This window comes from Rhincodon typus, chromosome 10 (genome assembly GCF_021869965.1).
Source record: "Rhincodon typus isolate 14 chromosome 10, sRhiTyp1.1, whole genome shotgun sequence".
Lineage (NCBI taxonomy): Eukaryota > Metazoa > Chordata > Chondrichthyes > Orectolobiformes > Rhincodontidae > Rhincodon > Rhincodon typus.
This window is the reverse complement of record NC_063341.1, coordinates 66,409,706-66,427,370: the sequence shown is the minus strand read 5'-3', so window position 1 is coordinate 66,427,370 and position 17,665 is coordinate 66,409,706. Positions and strand designations below refer to the sequence as shown.

General features: G+C 40.3%; 1 protein-coding gene across 3 annotated transcripts in view; it reads left to right on the top strand.

Annotated features, from left to right (window-relative positions):
- The window catches only part of cdc7 (cell division cycle 7 homolog (S. cerevisiae)), a 113,571-nt gene that overhangs the window by 93,147 nt on the left and 2,759 nt on the right, over nucleotides 1-17,665 (top strand). For all 3 annotated transcript variants that reach the window (XM_048602169.1, XM_048602168.1, XM_048602167.1), the window contains one exon: nucleotides 9,504-9,653. In XM_048602169.1, coding sequence (XP_048458126.1) covers nucleotides 9,504-9,653 — 150 coding nt within the window. The remainder of the gene's footprint in view (nucleotides 1-9,503; nucleotides 9,654-17,665) is intronic.

The window sequence follows — 17,665 nt, the reverse complement described above, 5'->3', positions numbered from 1 at the left end:
CAGAGTGGAGTGTTGCACGTTCAGAGGGGGAGATGTTGGAGTAGGTGAGGGGGTGGAGAAATTGAGGCGGTCAATGCTAACAGCCAATGCGACAATGAAGAGGTCCGGGTCAGGTAAGAGGCTGGCAGGGGGCCTCCAAGAGGAGGAGGAAGGTTGGAGGCGGGAGAAGGAGTCCCCAGACGGTGGTTGGGAATCTTTATCGAAGAAGGCATGGAGAGTGAGGTGGCGGAAGAAGAGTTCCACACCGTGGCGGGTACTGAACTCATTTAAGTGCAGGCAGAGGGGCATGATCATGAGCCCTTTACTGAGAATAGACCGTTTGGCCTCAGAGTTCAAAGTTGGGGGTTGGATGGTGAATATGCAGCAAGGTTCAGGGGTGGGGTTTTGGGGTATCTTGAGGCTGAAGGAGGGGAGGGGTGAAAGATGATAGCATATGATGGATGAGGGTTTGATGTGGCAAGGTTCAGGTGTGGGATTTCATTTGTACCTTGCTGTGGTGCCTTGGCACATTGAATTAATTGCTCTGTGGAGACGGCTTTAAACTACTTGAAGTGGGAAAAGCTTCTGCAGAGGCAATAATGAGCTCTTGTAAAGCAAAAAAGATATGGCAGCACCTGCAGGCAGCTATTGAGGAAATGATACCCAGAGTTGGGAAAGAACAGACAGGGTATACAAGCATTTTAATATAAACAGTAACTTGGGTTAAAGGGATAGAAAAGTGAAAAGGCAGAATTAATGGTGTTTTTTAAATGCACTGAATATTGGAACAAAATAGCCTCTATTAATTCATTTAATAGGTATGAATGCAACCATTATGGAGACATGTTTATGTAGGGATTAAAGCTAGGAATTAAATATGCAGGGGTGTGAGACTTTTGAAAGGACAGACAAAAAGAAAAGGGCAGTGTGTTAGCTTTGTTAGTAAGGGATGGAATAAGTACATTAACAAGAAATGATCTTGGATTGGAAAATGTGCAATGCATGCAGTTGGAGTTAAGAAATGAAGAGACTGGGAGTAGTCTGTTCGGGGGCCCATAGTAGCTATACTATAGGACAGGATAAATCAGCTGATAAGACATGAAAAAGGCAGTATTTTGATATGGATGACTTTAAACTTCATGTAGACTGGGAAAATCAAATTGGTAAAGGTAACCATGAGGATGAATTTCATGGAGTGTATTTGGGGTTACTTCCAAGCACAATGGGTGTGGCTCCAATCAGGGATCAGGCTCTTTTGGATCTGCTAATGTCAATTAATAAATCATCAGAGTAAAATATCCCTGGGAAAACGGTGACTATAATATGGTAGAACTTGATATTCGGTTTGAGAGTGAGAAGCTTGGGTCAGAAACAACTGTGCTAAACTTAACCAAGGGTAATTAGAAAGGAATAAAGATCCATTTGGCTAAAGTGGACTGAGGAAGCAGCAAACATGGTTGAGGAACTGTAACAGATGTTTAAGAAAATAGTTTATGGCTCACAACAAAAATACTTCTAGTGAGGAAGAAGGATTGGAGAAGAGAATGAAATAACCATGGTTAACCAAAGAAGTTAAGATTAGCATCAAATTCAATGAATGAAAATGTGGAAAAGGTTAGTGCTAAACCAGAGACTTGGGAAAGTTTTAAAAGCTAATGAAAGATGATTAAGAACAGAGAAAATAAACTTTGAAGGTAAACTAGCAAGTAGTGTATAAATGGACAATAAGAACTTGTTTAAATATGTAAAAAGGCAAGAGAGAGGCGGAAGTGACCAGACGCCCGTTAGAGAATAAGGCTGGGACATTCATAACATACAACCAAGAAAAAGCAGAGGAGTTGAATTATTCAGTTTTTGTGGTAGAGCACATTATTAGTACACCACAACTAAATCAAAGAATACAGGGCAGGGGAGGAAATAATTACATTAACTATCACCAGATTTTTAAAAATCTAGAGAAACTAATGGGGCTAAAGACTGATAAGTCACCTGGACCTGTTTGGTTGCATGCTAGAATTTTAAAAGTAGTAGCTATAAGAGTTGGTGGATGCACAAGTAGTAATCTTCAGGCAGTGGCTTAGTGTACTGTCACTGGACTGATAATGCAGAACACCCGTGCGAGTGGGAGAAGATAGCGTGGTGGTAACGTCACTGGGCTAGTAAACCAGAAGCCCAGGATAATTCTTTAGAGGTACTTGTGGCACAGTAGTAGTGTCCCTACTTCTAAGTCAGGAGATCTAGATTCAAGTCCAGCCTGCTCAAGGGGTGTAATAACATCTCTGAACAGTTTGACCAGAAAAGAATTCCTTGAATTCTGGAAAATCCCTCTGGCAATTTTCCAAATAACACTCTTATTCTAGAATGATGGTCGGGAGGCCAAAAACAGGGAACTAGAGGCCAGTTAGTTTAACATCTGCACTGGAAAAATGTTAAGAGTCTAATATAAAGGATGTAAAAGCAGAGCATTTAAAGATGCATAATATAATCAGGCAGAGTCAGCATGGTTTCATGAAGGAAAAAATCATGCCTGACAAATTTGTTGGAATTCTTTTGAGGAATTAATATGCAATACAGATAAAGGGTAAGCAGTAGATGTAATATATTTGAGTTTGATAAGGTGTTGCGCAAAAGGCTGCTTACTAAGATAAAAGCTTGTGGTTTTGGACATAGTATTTAAGGTTTTAGCAAAGATTTGTAGCTCGGGTTGTACTTTCATTTGCAGTTCCCCATTTGTCTTGCACTCTACCATGACGTCCAGGAATGGGAGTTGTTTGTTCTTCTCCTCCTGTCTGGTGAATTTTATTCCAGTGAGGGTGTTGTTTATGAGTTTGTGTGTCTCTTCTAATTTGGTTCATTTAATGATGACAAAGGTGTCGTCTACATAGTGTATCCATAGTTTAGGTTGGATTTGAGGAAGGGCAGTCCTTTCCAGGCTTTGCATCACTGCTTCTGCTGTGTCCGGAGATAGGCGATCTCATGGGAGTCCCATTGATTTGCTCGTATGTTTGGCTGTTGAAGGTGAAGTGGGTGGTCAGGCATAGGTCCAGTAGTTTAAGCATGTTGTCCTTGGAGATGGTTTCACTGTGGTCGTGTTCTTGTTCAAGTAGTGTTGTCATTGTTTCCCTTGCTAGTGGTATGTCTCTTGATGTGAATAGGGCGGTGACATCAAACGATATCCTGGTCTCTTCATCCTCTATCTTTATGTCTTTGATCGAGTTGAGGAATACTTGGGCTGAGTGAATGGAGTGGGGTGATTTGTTGACTAGGCGCTTGAGTCTTCTTTGGCTAATCTGTGCAATGGAGTGTCTGGTAGGGAGACTGAGTCTGAGTGGGACTTCCGGCTTGTGCACTTTAAGAAGGCCGTAGAATCGGGGTGTGTTGGTTCCTTCGGGTTTCATTCTTAAGAAGTCTGTTTTGTTGATCTGTCCTGTTTGTTTAAGTCTTTGTGGCGTGTATAGGATTTTGTTGCCTTGTTATGGTGTCGGGTCAGTTTGTACTGGTCGGTATTTGTTCTCGTCGGCAAGCAGTGCTTGTGCTTCAGAGATGTACTCCTTTTTATTCATTAGCACTGTCATGCGCCCTTTGTCTGCAGGTAGTATTGTGATGTTCTTGTCATTCTTTAATCTGTCCAGGGCTTGTCTTTCCCGTGTGTTGAGGGTGTTGAGTTCCCTCTTTCTGGTTAGTGTCGGGACTACCGTCTGTCTTATGGTTTGTTGTGTTTCTTCGTTGATATTGTTGGACTTGAGTGTGGCTTCCAGTGTAGCTAGCAATTCCATTTTGTTGGCGTCCCTTTAGTTGTAGTTCAGTCCCTGGGTGAGAACAGCTTTTTCTGCGTCTGTCAGTTTCCTGTCGGAGAGGTTCCTTATCCATGTGTCAGTTCTGTTGTCGTTTTTGTGGGTAAGTGTGGTTAGCTTGTCTTGCAGGGTCTGTCTTTTCTTGGCTCTTGTGGTCTGTTGGCTGATGTTAATGGCTTGTTCCATGTTGATTGTCCAGTCTTGATTGGTAGCTTCCTGGAATAACGTTTTTTGACACGTAATTTCTCTGTTGTATTTGTGGAGCTGGTTGTGTGCGTCGTTTATCATTACGCTTACCATCTTGCGGCCATTTTGTTCTGCTGTTTTCCGGGCTTGTGGGTTGTTGGGTGGTTTGTACTTCACGCTGCGTGGTAATACCTGGTTCCTGAGGCATCTATGTAGGAAGTAGAGTTGTTCGCGGTTTGCCCTCCCTCGTTTGGCATAGTTTTCCCATTTCCTTGCCAGTTTGTGCGTGTTGCGCCCGTAGGTCTCGAAGGTGTTGGAGTAGATCTGTAGCTCGGGTTGTGGGACTGCTGGCCGACGAGAACACGTACCGACCAGTACAAACTGACCTGACACCACAACTAGGCAACAAAATCCTGTACACGCCTCAAAGACTTAAACACACAGGACAGATCAACAAAACAGACTTCTTAAGAATGAAACCCGAAGGAACCAACACACCCTGATTCTACGGCCTTCCTAAAGTGCACAAGCCGGAAGTCCCACTCAGACCCATAGTCTCCCTACCAGGCACTCCGTCGCACAGATTAGCAGAGAACTACAAAGAAGACTCAAGCACCTAGTCAACAAATCACCCCACTCCATCCACTCAGCCCAAGAATTCCTCAACTCAATCAAAGACATAAAGATAGAGGACGAAGAGACCATGATATCGTTTGATGTCACCGCCCTATTCACATCAATAGACATACCACTAGCAAGGGAAACAGTGACGACGCTACTTGAACAAGAATGCGACCCCAGTGAAACCATCTCCAAGGACAACATGCTTAAATTACTGGACCTATGCCTGACCACCCACTTCACCTTCAACGGCCAAACATACGAGCAAATCAACGGGACTCCCATGGGATCACCTATCTCCGGACTCATAGCAGAGGCAGTGATGCAAAGACTGGAAAGGACCGCCCTTCCGCAAATCCAACCTAAACTGTGGATACACTACGTAGATGACACCTTTGTCATCATTAAATGAACCAAATTAGAAGAGACACACAAACTCATAAACAACACCCTCACCAGAATAAAATTCACCAGAGAGGAGGAGAAGAACAAACAACTCCCATTCCTGGACGTCATGGTAAAGCGCAAGACAAATGGGGAACTGCAAATGAAAGTACACCGAAAAGCCACACACGGACCAGGTATTGGACTTCAATAGTAACCATCCCAGCACACACAAACGAAGCTGCGTGCGAACACTATTTAAAAGGGCAACATCACACTGCGGTAACATGGAACTATGCCAAGAGGAGGAGGAATACCTCTTCCAAGTGTTCAAGGATAATGGAAATCCAAAGAACTGGGTCAGGAGATGCCTACAGGAACAGCTTCAGAAAGATTCTACACGCCCCGACACACTCATCACACTACCCTACATCAGGAACATGTCAGAACTCCCCACAAGACTCCTACGACCACTAGGCATCAGAATGGCACACAAGCCCACGTCAACCCTACGAAAAGTGCTCAGCCGATCTAAAGACCCACTCCCCGCCATGGACAGGACCAATGGCATCTACAAGATCCCCTGCAGAGACTGCAAGAAACACTGCATCGGACAAACAGGAAGGAAACTAACAACAAGAGTACGTGAACACCAACTGGCTACAAAAAGACAGGACCAATACTCACTCATCTCAATCCACATGGACAAGGAGAACCACCACTTCAACTGGGTCAACACCAAGATCCTGGGACAGGCTAGGCAGAGACAAGCACGAGAATTCCTGGAAGTATGGCACTCCACAAAGCACGCTATTAATAAACACATTGAACTCAACCCCATATACATTCCACTACGGAGGAAACCCGGAAGTGAGGCAATCCATCGCAATGGACCCCAGAGTTTAAAAACCAGGTGGGAAAACACACCGACGCTTCTTCAGAGGCTGCACTGAGGATGTTACCAAGCACGGTAACGAAACGTCTGCGGAACAACAAACCAGCTTGGCAAGCCAACTGACCTCAACATTTATACTGTCCGGTATATTAGCTTGGATAGAGGATTGACTAACCAATAGAAAACAGTTGCAATGCAAGAGGCATTTTCAAGATGGCAACCTATATCTCGTGGAGTGCCTCACGAATCTGTACTAGGGCTACAATTATTTACAATATACCTTAATGGCTTGGATGGCAGAAGTGAATGTGCTATAGCCAAGTTTGCAAATGACACAAATAAGTGGGAAGGCCAGTCATAGGATGACACCCAGTCTACAGAGGGATATAAGCAGTGTGAGCGAATGAGCAAAATCTTGGCAGATGGAATATAGTGTGAGAAAATGTGAGGTTATGTATTTTGGCAGGAAGAAGAGAGCTGAATGTTACTTAAATGGAGAAAGACTACAGGAGGCTGCAGTACAGATAGATTTCTGGATTTTCCGCATGAATCGTAACAGGCCAACATTAAACTTGTGGTGGGTAATAGGGAAGACAAATGGAATGTTGACCTTTATTTCAAAGATAATGGAACATTAAAATAGGGAAGTCTTGCTAAAACTGTGCAAGGCACTGGTCAGATCACAATTAGAATGCTATGAACAGTTTTTGTCCACCTATTTAAGGAAAGATACTTGGTATTTGTGGCAGTCCAGAAAAGGTTCACGAGGTTGATCCTGAGTATGGAGGATTGTCTTATGAGCAGAGGTTGAGAAGGTTATGTTTACACTCATTGGAGCTTTGTGGAATAAGAGGTAACCTTGTGAAATAGTCTAAGACCAGAGGACATAATCTCAGTAATGAGTTGCCTCTAAGATAGAGATAAGGAGAAATTTCCTCATTTGAGGGTAGTGAATCTGTGGAGTTCTTTATCATAGAGGCTCATTTAAGAATCATTAAGAATATTCAATTCTGAAATAGGCAGAGTTTTAATCAATAAAGAATCAAAGATTATGGGGAAGAGGCTGGAATGTGGAGTTGAGGATTATCAAATTATATGTACTGTGAAGAAGGTGCAAAGTGACTTCAAGAAAATTTGGATACTTAATGAATAGCCAAAAAACATGACAGCTTTAATATGCTGGGGGAAAATGAGCTTTTCCACTATGATGGTATACGGAGCATTTCTTAAATGTTAAGAGATTGGAAAGTGTAGATGTGTAAAGAGACCTGGAATTCTTTGCCAACAGGTCACCTGAAGTCTAATATGCAGGTGCAGCAAAAATATTAGGAAGACTAATAATATGTTAGCCTTTACTCAGAAGAGGATTTGAGTATACCAGTAACAAAATCTTGCTTTAGTTGTATCAAACTTGGGTTGACCCCATGTGGAATTGTATGTGCAGTTTTAGTTCCTTTACCTTAGAAGGATATTATTGCCATAATGCGAGTTTGCCAGAATTGTTCCTGGGATGCCAGGACTGTCCAATGAAAAGAGATCAGGGAAACTGGGCCTGAAGTCTCTGGAGCTTTGAAGACTGAGAAGTGATCTCATTGAAACCTACAAAATACTTAGAGAAGCTCAGGATAGGTGCAAGTAAGATGTTTCCCTCAGTTTGGGAGTCTAAAATCAGGGAACACAATTTCAAGACAGGAATGAAGTCACTAAAGTTTGAGATGAAGAGAAATTTATTTTACTCAGCATTGTGAACCTTTAGAATTCTCTACCATAAAAGACTGCAGAAGCTTAGTAACTGAGTATGTTTAACAAAGGGATCAACAGCTTTCTAAATACTACGAATGTAAAAGAATAGGGGTATAGTGTGAAAAAACGATTTAAAATAGTTAATAACCAATGTCCTATGGAATGACGGAGCAAGTTCAGCAGGCTAAATTGCCTGCTTATGCCCTTTTTTTTTATTCCTGTGTTCTCTCTGGTGACCCCACAAAAACTTCTGCCTCACTTTGATAGTCATTGATTTGTAGGGAAGCCTGTAACCTTATCTCAAAAGTAGCACCCCTGCATTCTTCGTGGTAATAATAAGTATGTTAGCCCGGAATCCATTCATTATCACCTTAGAAGTAAATAGATAGTTTATAGTACTAATGTTTAGATTTTTTTTCAAATAACCCTGTTCCGATGTATGTTGCACCTCTGAAGCAAGTGAGACTTGAATATGGACCTTTTGGCTCAGAGGCAGGGACACTACTACTGTGCCATAAGAGCCCTCACTAATGTTTATAACCTGATACTATCAATACCTTTCTGGGACTTTAGGAGGTTCAGAGGCTACCCACTGTGAACTTGGCAATGCTGTTTTCGTCTCCAACTATTTATTCCTCACACTCACCCTAGTAACAAAATATGGGCCTCACTTTGATCTTTAACTGCTTCAGGCCTGTTGCCAGTGGGTATTAGCATAAGTAACAAAAAACCCCATCATTTTACCCTAAATTCAATAAGACATTTGCAATAACCTGGTTTGTTTTGTAATATATTTTAATAGAGTGAAAACCATTTTAAACAAAATACAGTGTCCTAAGTTTTATAGACCGTTTTAAATTAATTGATGAAATGCATGTTGGCCAGATCAGATGCACACCAATAATATGCTAAACAGGAAATCTCACACTTGGGATGTGCACAAATCAAATTGTGCGCACACATCGGTACACACTTTTTGTTTTTTGAAATGGCCACAAATTGTTAGTGTTTGATATTCATGATATTTTTCAAATTTAGCAAAGTAGGCTAATGTGTCAAACTAGGAATGTTTAAAATTTAGCTCCATATACATATGGGATTAATTGTTTTGAGTCTTGAAATCTATTTCCTGTTTTCAGCTAATAACGTCTATTTACTTTTTTGTTCTGTACATTTTTTTAAAAGGAGACATTTGCTCTCTGTGCTAAATTAAAACCAACTCGTGAGTTGCTAATGATAAGTCATGTTTTCTCATGGCCATGTTGTATTACTGTTATATTTTTTGCTGACACAGAAGGTCCTGCAGTGTTTCACAATATTAGTTTCCATCTTTTCTTTCTGCAACAGTGTTTTTTACTGGTGAATAGAAATGTTTACAAATGTAAACAATTGCACCAAGCAAAGTTAAGATTAATTCAGCTTCACATATACATGCTATCACTTCAGAACTATGAGATGAGTGTGTTCGCTTGATCTTTGGACAGAAAATGAGAAACAGATTTAAGATTCAACCAGTGTTCCTAATGTGGGAAATGGAGTCTGTTAAATATAATGTATGTGTTCATGCTCATTATATTCAAAAACTTTTTTTATTCATTTGTGGGATTTGGGCGTCGCTGGTTAGCCAGCATTTCTTGCCCATCCCTAGTTGCCCTTGAGAAGGTGGTGGTGAGCTGCCTTTTTGAACCACTGCAGTCTATATTATGGTCATAGAAATGTAAAATTCAACCACAAAAAGTTATTGATCTTCACTATTTTTTGAAACTTTTCTGAACTCTTCCATATAATCTGTAACAACACCTTTTAACAGATATGATTTCTATGTTTGGATGCATATGACAAGTAAAATGCTTTTATTCTTGGCTTTTGTGAAAAACCCCAAAATGTGCTTTGCTTTGCAGCTATCGACATGTGGTCTGCAGGCGTCGTCTTTCTCTCCTTGCTGAGTGCCCGATACCCATTTTTCAAAGCCAGTGATGATTTGACTGCTTTGGCACAGATCATGGCTATCCGTGGATCGAAGGAAACCATTCAGGCTGCTAAATCATTTGGTATGGAACATGTCCTTTTAAAAGTCAATTGAAAAAGATCTGGCTTGTCTGTTTCCAATAATGTTTCAAGATTATTAAGACTTTTTTTTAAATGCCCAATACTTCATGAGAATGTTTGTTTGTTTTGCTTTGATTTAGATATTATTGTCACGTGAACTCAAGTATAGGTATACAGGAGTACAGTGAAAAGTGTACAAAAGTGCCAGGATAATGGTGACATCTTGGTTACACACTTGAGTACAAAGCTGGAATAAAAACGGCAACAGACATAAAGGAAACAAAGCCAAAACGAATGAGAAACGTCCAGATATTAAGTCTTGTTTGAGTCTTATCTGCATGCAAGCCCCCAGGCCAAGCCACAGCCTGGAGCCTTGGGAGGAGCTGAGTGTTTGCTGCCGTTGACGCTACCATCTCCAGTCTCCTCCTTGTCACAGACCATGTTCAAGTATATTTGAACATGGCGCAGATTTTTTTTTTACATCTTTGAATATCTTCCGGTATATATGCACCAATTATTCTCTCCATGTTACTTAAATTGGAACAAGTAAAAACTCCATAGAGATAAATTTAATGTTTTCGATAGGAGTTGCACACAATTTTGCCATTCAGAATTCTGATTTCAAGTTGTGTGTATTATTTTATGGGTGGAATTGTATGACTGGCCAATATAAGATGAAAGCCAGAAGCATTTTGCTGAACCAAGTTGTTTACTAGAAGTGGTATCTTGAATAACCTGTAATAATTTAATTTGTAGTACACAAATTGATATCAGTCCTGAAAAATATCTTTATATCAGATGGTAATCCTATAGGCTGATTATTGGGAACTCTCTAATTGGATTGTTAAATGAAGAGAAAGCTGTTAAAATACAGGCTAAACATGTAATTGGAATAACGAGAGTTGAAGTATCTAACCACTGATTAATTCTTCTCATAATAAAATATCGGAGAGAAGGGGTAAGAAATACTTTTTTTAACATTGATGAAAGCAAAAACTCAAGATACGTAGATTAGAAACAGAAACCAAAGAATTTGGAATTTTAAAAAAAGGTGAAACCATAATGGGGTAAAATAAAGAATGGAAGCTAACATGTTAATATTAAATATCAAGGCACCCAATGATTCAGTAATAAGTAGATGTCCTGTGCGGTCTAGTATTGAATCAGGCACAAGGAAGAAAAGAGCAAAAAAAATGTTGATGTTGTGAGATGAATTTAAAAAGTACAAGAGGAAGTTTGTGTGGAGTACAAATGAAGGCCAAATGATGTGTTTCTCTGCTACAAATTCTCTTTATATTATGGTGATGGGGAGGCAATGGCCGTAGTGGTATTATCGCTGGACCGTTGATCCAGAGACCCAGATAATGTTCTGGGGACCTGGGTTCGAATCCTGCCATGGCAGATGGTGGAATTTGAATTCAATAAAAAAAAGGTCTGGAATTAAAAGTCTAATGATGACAATGAATCAGTTGATTGACAGAAAAACCCATCTGATTCACGAATGCCCTTTAGGAAAGGAAACTGCCATCCTTACCCGGTCTGGCCTACATGTGATTCCAGACCCACAGCAATGTGGTTGACTTTTAACTGCCCTCTAGGCAATTAGGGATGGGCAATAAATGCTGCCTAGCCAGCGATGCCCTCTACCCGTAATAAATAAATGAATGAATGAATTTAAAAAAGTCCCAAAATACTAAGTTAACTAAGTTCAGCCAGGCTGAGTTTGAGCATATTAAAGTCAACTGTCATGAACTCGAATAAGAAAACTAGTGAGGTTTACATGGCTGATGGTTGTTAGCTTGTGGAAATGGGGAAAATTCATAATCAAACCAGGCCTTGATGCCTCAGCAATCAAATCTGGCCATAATTTTTAAATTTAAGTACAAGAAATAGACTGTTGGTTGTTTTTAAAATGCTGCCAGTGCTTAAGAAAATCTACCGCTACATGAGTCATCATTTTCAAGAATGATTGATTGTAAAGAACTACATGGAAGGATTATAGAATTAATGTTCTGCCAACAAAAGTTAGTAATACAGTTGCTCAGCAGGTTGAAACTTCACACATCTGATATGCACCTGTAGGAAGAGGTTCCAGCTTTGTTTCTCTGGGAACAAGCTAATTAGAGGAATGCACTTCTCTGAAGCACAAAGGAGTCACTTGGCATTGGCCACACCCTTTGTATCTACCGCAGCTCAATGCAAGGCAACCAAAATGAATGATTTGAAGAGCAATAAAAATAACCTGTAAAATAAAGCTAGTTATTTCATTTTGAGAGAGAAATGATCGTTGGCAATATATTCTTTTCAAAAAGACAAGTCATTGGAGTCACATTGATCAGTGGTACAAAAACCGCAATTAGATTTCTCAAACCTTTTTCACAGCTCTGAAAGGCTGAAGAATTTGCTAAGAATACTAGACTGGAAAGTTTGACTGCAAGATGCTCTGCATCACAGCATTTAATATTATAAAACTGACCAGACATATTTCTGATGTAGCCAAAAATCATCATAGTTAAATATGCGGGGGGTAGTTGTGTGAGACAGCACATAAATTGGCTGGAAAACTCAAAAACATGTTGTGCTTTAAGTGTTTTTTTTTTCCCTTGAGTTCATTCAAAGGAAATGTTCGTATGTGCCCTTTTTATATTTTTAAGAACTTTCACTAATGACCATATGTGTTCCATGTTTGAATCACTTGAAACTGTCATTCACAAGTTAATGCTGGTTCATTTTGTGCAATATACTAAATGCACTTTTAATTTTGTAAGCATTTGTACAAAACTGTTCGATGCAGCTTAGCTGTGATTTTACTAGCAAGGCTCATTTAGGTTTTGTTACAGACAGACATGTCTTGTTTATTCAAAAAGTTCCAAGGAGTGATTGGTCTTTGAGTTAGTATGCTCCCTTTTCAAATCCATACCAAGGAACTTTCTCATTGCCAAATGTGATCATCCTGTCTGTAATGACTTTTGCCCAGTTTGACGTAGTTCCTAGCGGGTGCATTAACATGTTTTGTTAATTATACAATTCTAAGCCATTGCCAGTGCACACAGCACAGTGCCCACGGGCTCTTTTGTTGCCAGATGCCCCATTTGAAAGGACTTTCAGATAATGTAATGCAGTTTCAAATGGATGAAATCTTGCAGCAGAATAGAATTGAAAAGCAGAGGGGCTATTTTAAGCTTATGTTAAAAAGATTTACCAAGACAATACCAAAACTAAGTGCTTATTTAATATCAAAATCAGAACAGGTTGGGCCCTCCGATCTCAGAAAACACTGACTGTTACCTGATAAGCCTTTAAAATTACAAAATAATGTGATCAAATCTGTAGAAATTTGGAAAGTTCAAAAACTAGAGGAGTCAAATATAAGTTGTTCACTAATGAATTCAGTAAAAAATCCAGGAGAAATCTTTTCCTTTGAGAGGATTGGAATGTGGAGCCTTCTATTGTTTGAAGAATTGAGGCAAACAACATGGATGCATTTCAGAGATAGTTAAATTACCACAAAAGAAAGGAATATTCTGATAGAATTAAATAAAGTAGGATTTGAGGAGGCATAAGTGGAAGATACACTAGCATGTATCAACTGGGTTGATTGATTAGTTTGAGTTAGAAAGTTTCTGTTTTTAAAAGACTTTTTAAAAACTCTCTCCATATTTCAGGAATGTTATGCTCTCCAATGAGAGCTGGTGAATGGGAAAGTTTTGAGAAAGAGGGGTGAGGTCCTGAAAGTAGATTTTGGGGAATTAGTAAGGTAAAGAAAAAGAAAATTTCATGAGTCACAATCTCAGCAATAAACCCTGTGCCATGTACTTGTGAGCATAGGCATAGGAGATATGATTGATTGACTATGCAGCTGGAGAACTGTGGGAGGGAGACCATCAGTTTTCTGAGGCATTGGGTCTGGATCTAGCGATGATGTTGTATTGATAATAAGGGATGGGATGTTCTCTGATCAAAATGTTGAATCTGTTTGAAGCTAAGAAACAGCAACAAATAGTAAACATTGGTTATTGTTGTTTATAGGGCACCAAATAGTAGTGGTAATGGAGAGCAAGCAGAGACATTGTGTGGAAAAATTAACGGAACTGAAAATTGATAACTCCCTCGGACCTGATATTCTTTTCAAAATGTTGAAAACGATGGTGGATGCATTAATGGTCATCCTCCAAAATTCTTTAAATTCTGGAATGTTCCTGCAGATTAGAAACTAGCAAACGTCACCGCACTATTTAAGAAGGGAATGAGAGAGAAAATTGGGAGCTTGCACATCAGTTGACCTTGCATCAGTAGTAGGGAAAAAGCTAAAATCTAAGAAGGATGTAAGGTATGGACACTTGGATAGTAAATTGGGCATAGTCAGCATGGATTTGCAAATGGTAAATGAACAATCCTGTTGGGAGATTTTTTGAGGATGTTGAGAATTGAGAAAATCAGTCGAGGCAGGATACTTGGAGTATCAAGGGCTTTTGATAAAGTCACTCTTGACAGGTGGTCAGCAAAATTACATCACATGGTAACGTGCTGGCATGTATTAAAGATTGGTTATCAGGCTGAAAACAGGATCAGAACAAAAGGGTCATGCTCTCATTGGCATGCTGTCACTAGTGGGATGTTGAAAGGCCCCAGCTGTTCACAATAGATAACTGCTTGAATGTGGGGAATCAAATGTAATGTTTACAGGTTTGCAGATAACACCAAGCTAGGTGGGAATGTGTGCTGTGAGGAAAATGCACAACAGCTTCCAGAGGATTTGAAAAGACTTGGTGATTGAACATGATTATGGTGGATGGAATATCATGTGGAAAAATGAGAGGTTGTCTATTCTGATAGGAAGAACAGGTGTGCATAGTGTTTCTTAAATGGTAAGAGGTTAGAAAATATAGGTTTACAATGGGATCTGGGCATCCTTGTTAATAAGCCACTTAGGGCTAACGTGCAAGTAAAACAAGCAATTAGGAAGGCTAATGATATAATTCACCCTTAGAGAAAGAAGATTTGTGTATAGTCGTAATGAAGTCTTGCTTTAATTTTGTAGAACTTTGGTTAGAATGCAACTGGGGTACTGTCTGGAGTTTTAGTCCCCTACCTTAGAAAGGATATTATTGCTATTGAGGGAACGCCACAAAAGTTCACCTGACTTCTTTCTGAGATGACAAGACTGTTCTCTAAAGTGTGATTAGGAAAACTGAGCCTGTGCTAACTACAAAAGAAGGTGATCTAATTAACACTTGCACGATACTTAAAGGGTTAGATGAGGAAGGTACAGATAAGATATTTGCCCGGTTATAGAGTCTCCAGCGTGGATTCATTTTCAGAATAAAGGGAAGGGCCACTCTACGACTGAGATGAGGAGAAATCTTTTTAACTCAGGGTTGTGAACTTTTGGAATTCTCTACACCAGAGGGCTGTGGAAGCTCAGTCATTGAGCAAGTTTAAAGTAAAGATTGACCGCTTTCTAAATACCAATGTTGTAAAGAGATGTGGGGATATTGGTGTGAATGGCATTGAAGTGATAAATTGCCACAGTCCTACTGAATAATAACAGGCTCAATGGGCTAAATGGCCTACTCCTATGTTTATCTTGCCATTGACTGGCCTATACCAGAAGTGCTGTACGTCACTGAAATGGATACTATTTGAATATGGAGCAATATTAACATACAATGGAAAGGTATATTCAGAGTAGCAGGGCAGAAGAGAATAAAAGTACCGTGGAACAACTAGCATTCAAATGAGACTGATAATGTAGAGAACCTAACAGGAATAGCTTAATTGATTTCCTGGGAAGTGCTGTTAACCACAAGAATGTAAGAACTAAGTTCTCGACACTAAAAACTCTGCTGCTCCCAAGTTAGTCGTATACGGGTGCAGAAAATGTCACATTTTCAAGGTACAATTGTTGAACTGCATCCATGTCTCTTCACAGATTTGGAGTTCACTTAGTGAGAGCTTGGGGCAGCGCGATGGCTCGGTGGTTAAGCACTGCTGCCTCATAGCGCCGGAGACCCAGGTTCAATTCCACCCTCGGGTGACTGTCTGTGGGGGGTGCATGTTCTCCCCGTGTCAGTGTGGGTTTCCTCCAGGTACTCTGGTTCCCTCCCACAATCCAAAGATGTGCAGGTTAGGTGGATTGGCAGTGCTAAATTGCCCATACTGTCCAGGGACATGCTGGTTGGGTGGGATACCCTTCAATGGGTTAGAGTGGGCTTGATGGGCTGAATGGCCTGCTTCCACACTGTAGGGATTTTATGATTCTGATTCTAAGCTTAGGCTCAAGAATTATAGGCTTGGACTCAAGAATGCTGCAGGAGCTGAATGTGTACCCATGTTGTGTAAGTATGTACACAGATCAGAACTGCGGCCTACTTTGTTATTGGTTAGAAATTGGAATCACTTGTGGCCTCAATAGAACCTGAACAACTGATTTCCTAGAAATAGAAACAGAAAATAGGAGCAGGAGTAGGCTATTCAGGCCTTCAAGTCTGCTTTGCCATTTAGTACAATCATGGCTGATGATCCAACTCCGGAAATGGCTTCACCCAATATTCTTTTGATTGCTTTAGTGTTAGAAAATGTCTTTGACTCCTCGTTGAAACCATTCAGTGTTTTGGCCTTGGCTGATTCTGTTGCAGAGAATTCCACAGGCTCTGGGTAGAGAAATTTCTCCTCCTCTTAATCCTAATGGCCTACCCCATGTCCTTAGACTGTGACTCCTGGTTCTGGGCTCCCTGGTCATGGCGATCTCCTTCTCGCGTTTACCCTATCTAGTCCCATTAGAATTTTATGGGTTTTAAGGAGATCACTCTTTATTCTTCTAAACTCCAGTGAATACAATCCTAACCAATCTTCATGTGCTAACCCAGGAATCAGTCTGGTAAAGCTTCATTGCCAGAACATCGTTCCTAAGGTAAAGAGACGAAAACTGAGCATAATGCTCTAGGTATGGTCTTGCCAAGGCCCTGTACAGTTGCAACAAGACATGCCTGCTCCTGTACTCGCAACCTCCTACTATAAGGTCAACGTAGCATTTGCTTTCTTCATTGCCGGTTGCACTTGTATGCTTACTTTCAGGGACTGATGTATAACGACACCAGGAATTGTTGCACCTCCATCTTTCCTAATTGCCATTCAGATAACTGCTGATTGTAAACGACTGGCATCTTTTTCCCTTCACATACTTGTAAAAGCTTTTCCAATCAGTTTGTTCCCTGCAAACTTCTATCTTTCCTCTCTCCGTCAATCCCTTTGTCCTCATTTGCTGGTATCTAAACTGCTTCCCAATCCTTCACCCTGCTTTTTGGCCAATTTATATGTCCTTTCCTTGGATCTGATAATATCCCTAATTTCCCTAGTTAGTCATGGTTGGGCCACCTTTCCGCTTTTTGAGCCAGACTGGAATTAACAGTTGTTGTAGTTCCTCCATGCACTCTTTAAATGTTTGTCATTGCCTGTCCACAGTCATTCATTCAAGTAACTTTCCCATGCGCCTCATACGATTGTAGTTTCCTTTTATTTAAATTTAGGACCACAGCCTCAGAATCAACTGCATCAATGTCCACCATAATGAAGAATTCAATCTCCTCCCCCAAGGGATCTTGAACAACTCGATTTGCCAATTATTCCTTTCTGATTGCACAATATCCAGTCCAATTTGGTGTGTTTTCTAATTGGCTCGTCAACGTTTTGATCCAGAAAGCCACACTTCAGGAATTCCTCCTCTGTCAATCTTATTGATTTTCCCAATCTATTTACAGATTGAATTGGTCCGTAATCACAACTGTACCTTTTATTGCTTGTGTGCTAAATGTCTTCCCCAATGTTACCATCACAGATGTTAAACAGAGCCTCTTTTTGTTTTTGCTGACGCAAAAGTAGAAATGTGACTGATCCATGAACAGGCATGCTTACTTGTAGCAAAAACCAAGTTGCTGGAAAAGCTCAGCACGTCTGGCAGCATCTGTGAAGGAAAAAACAGTTAACGTTTCGGGTCTGGTGACCCTTCCTCAGA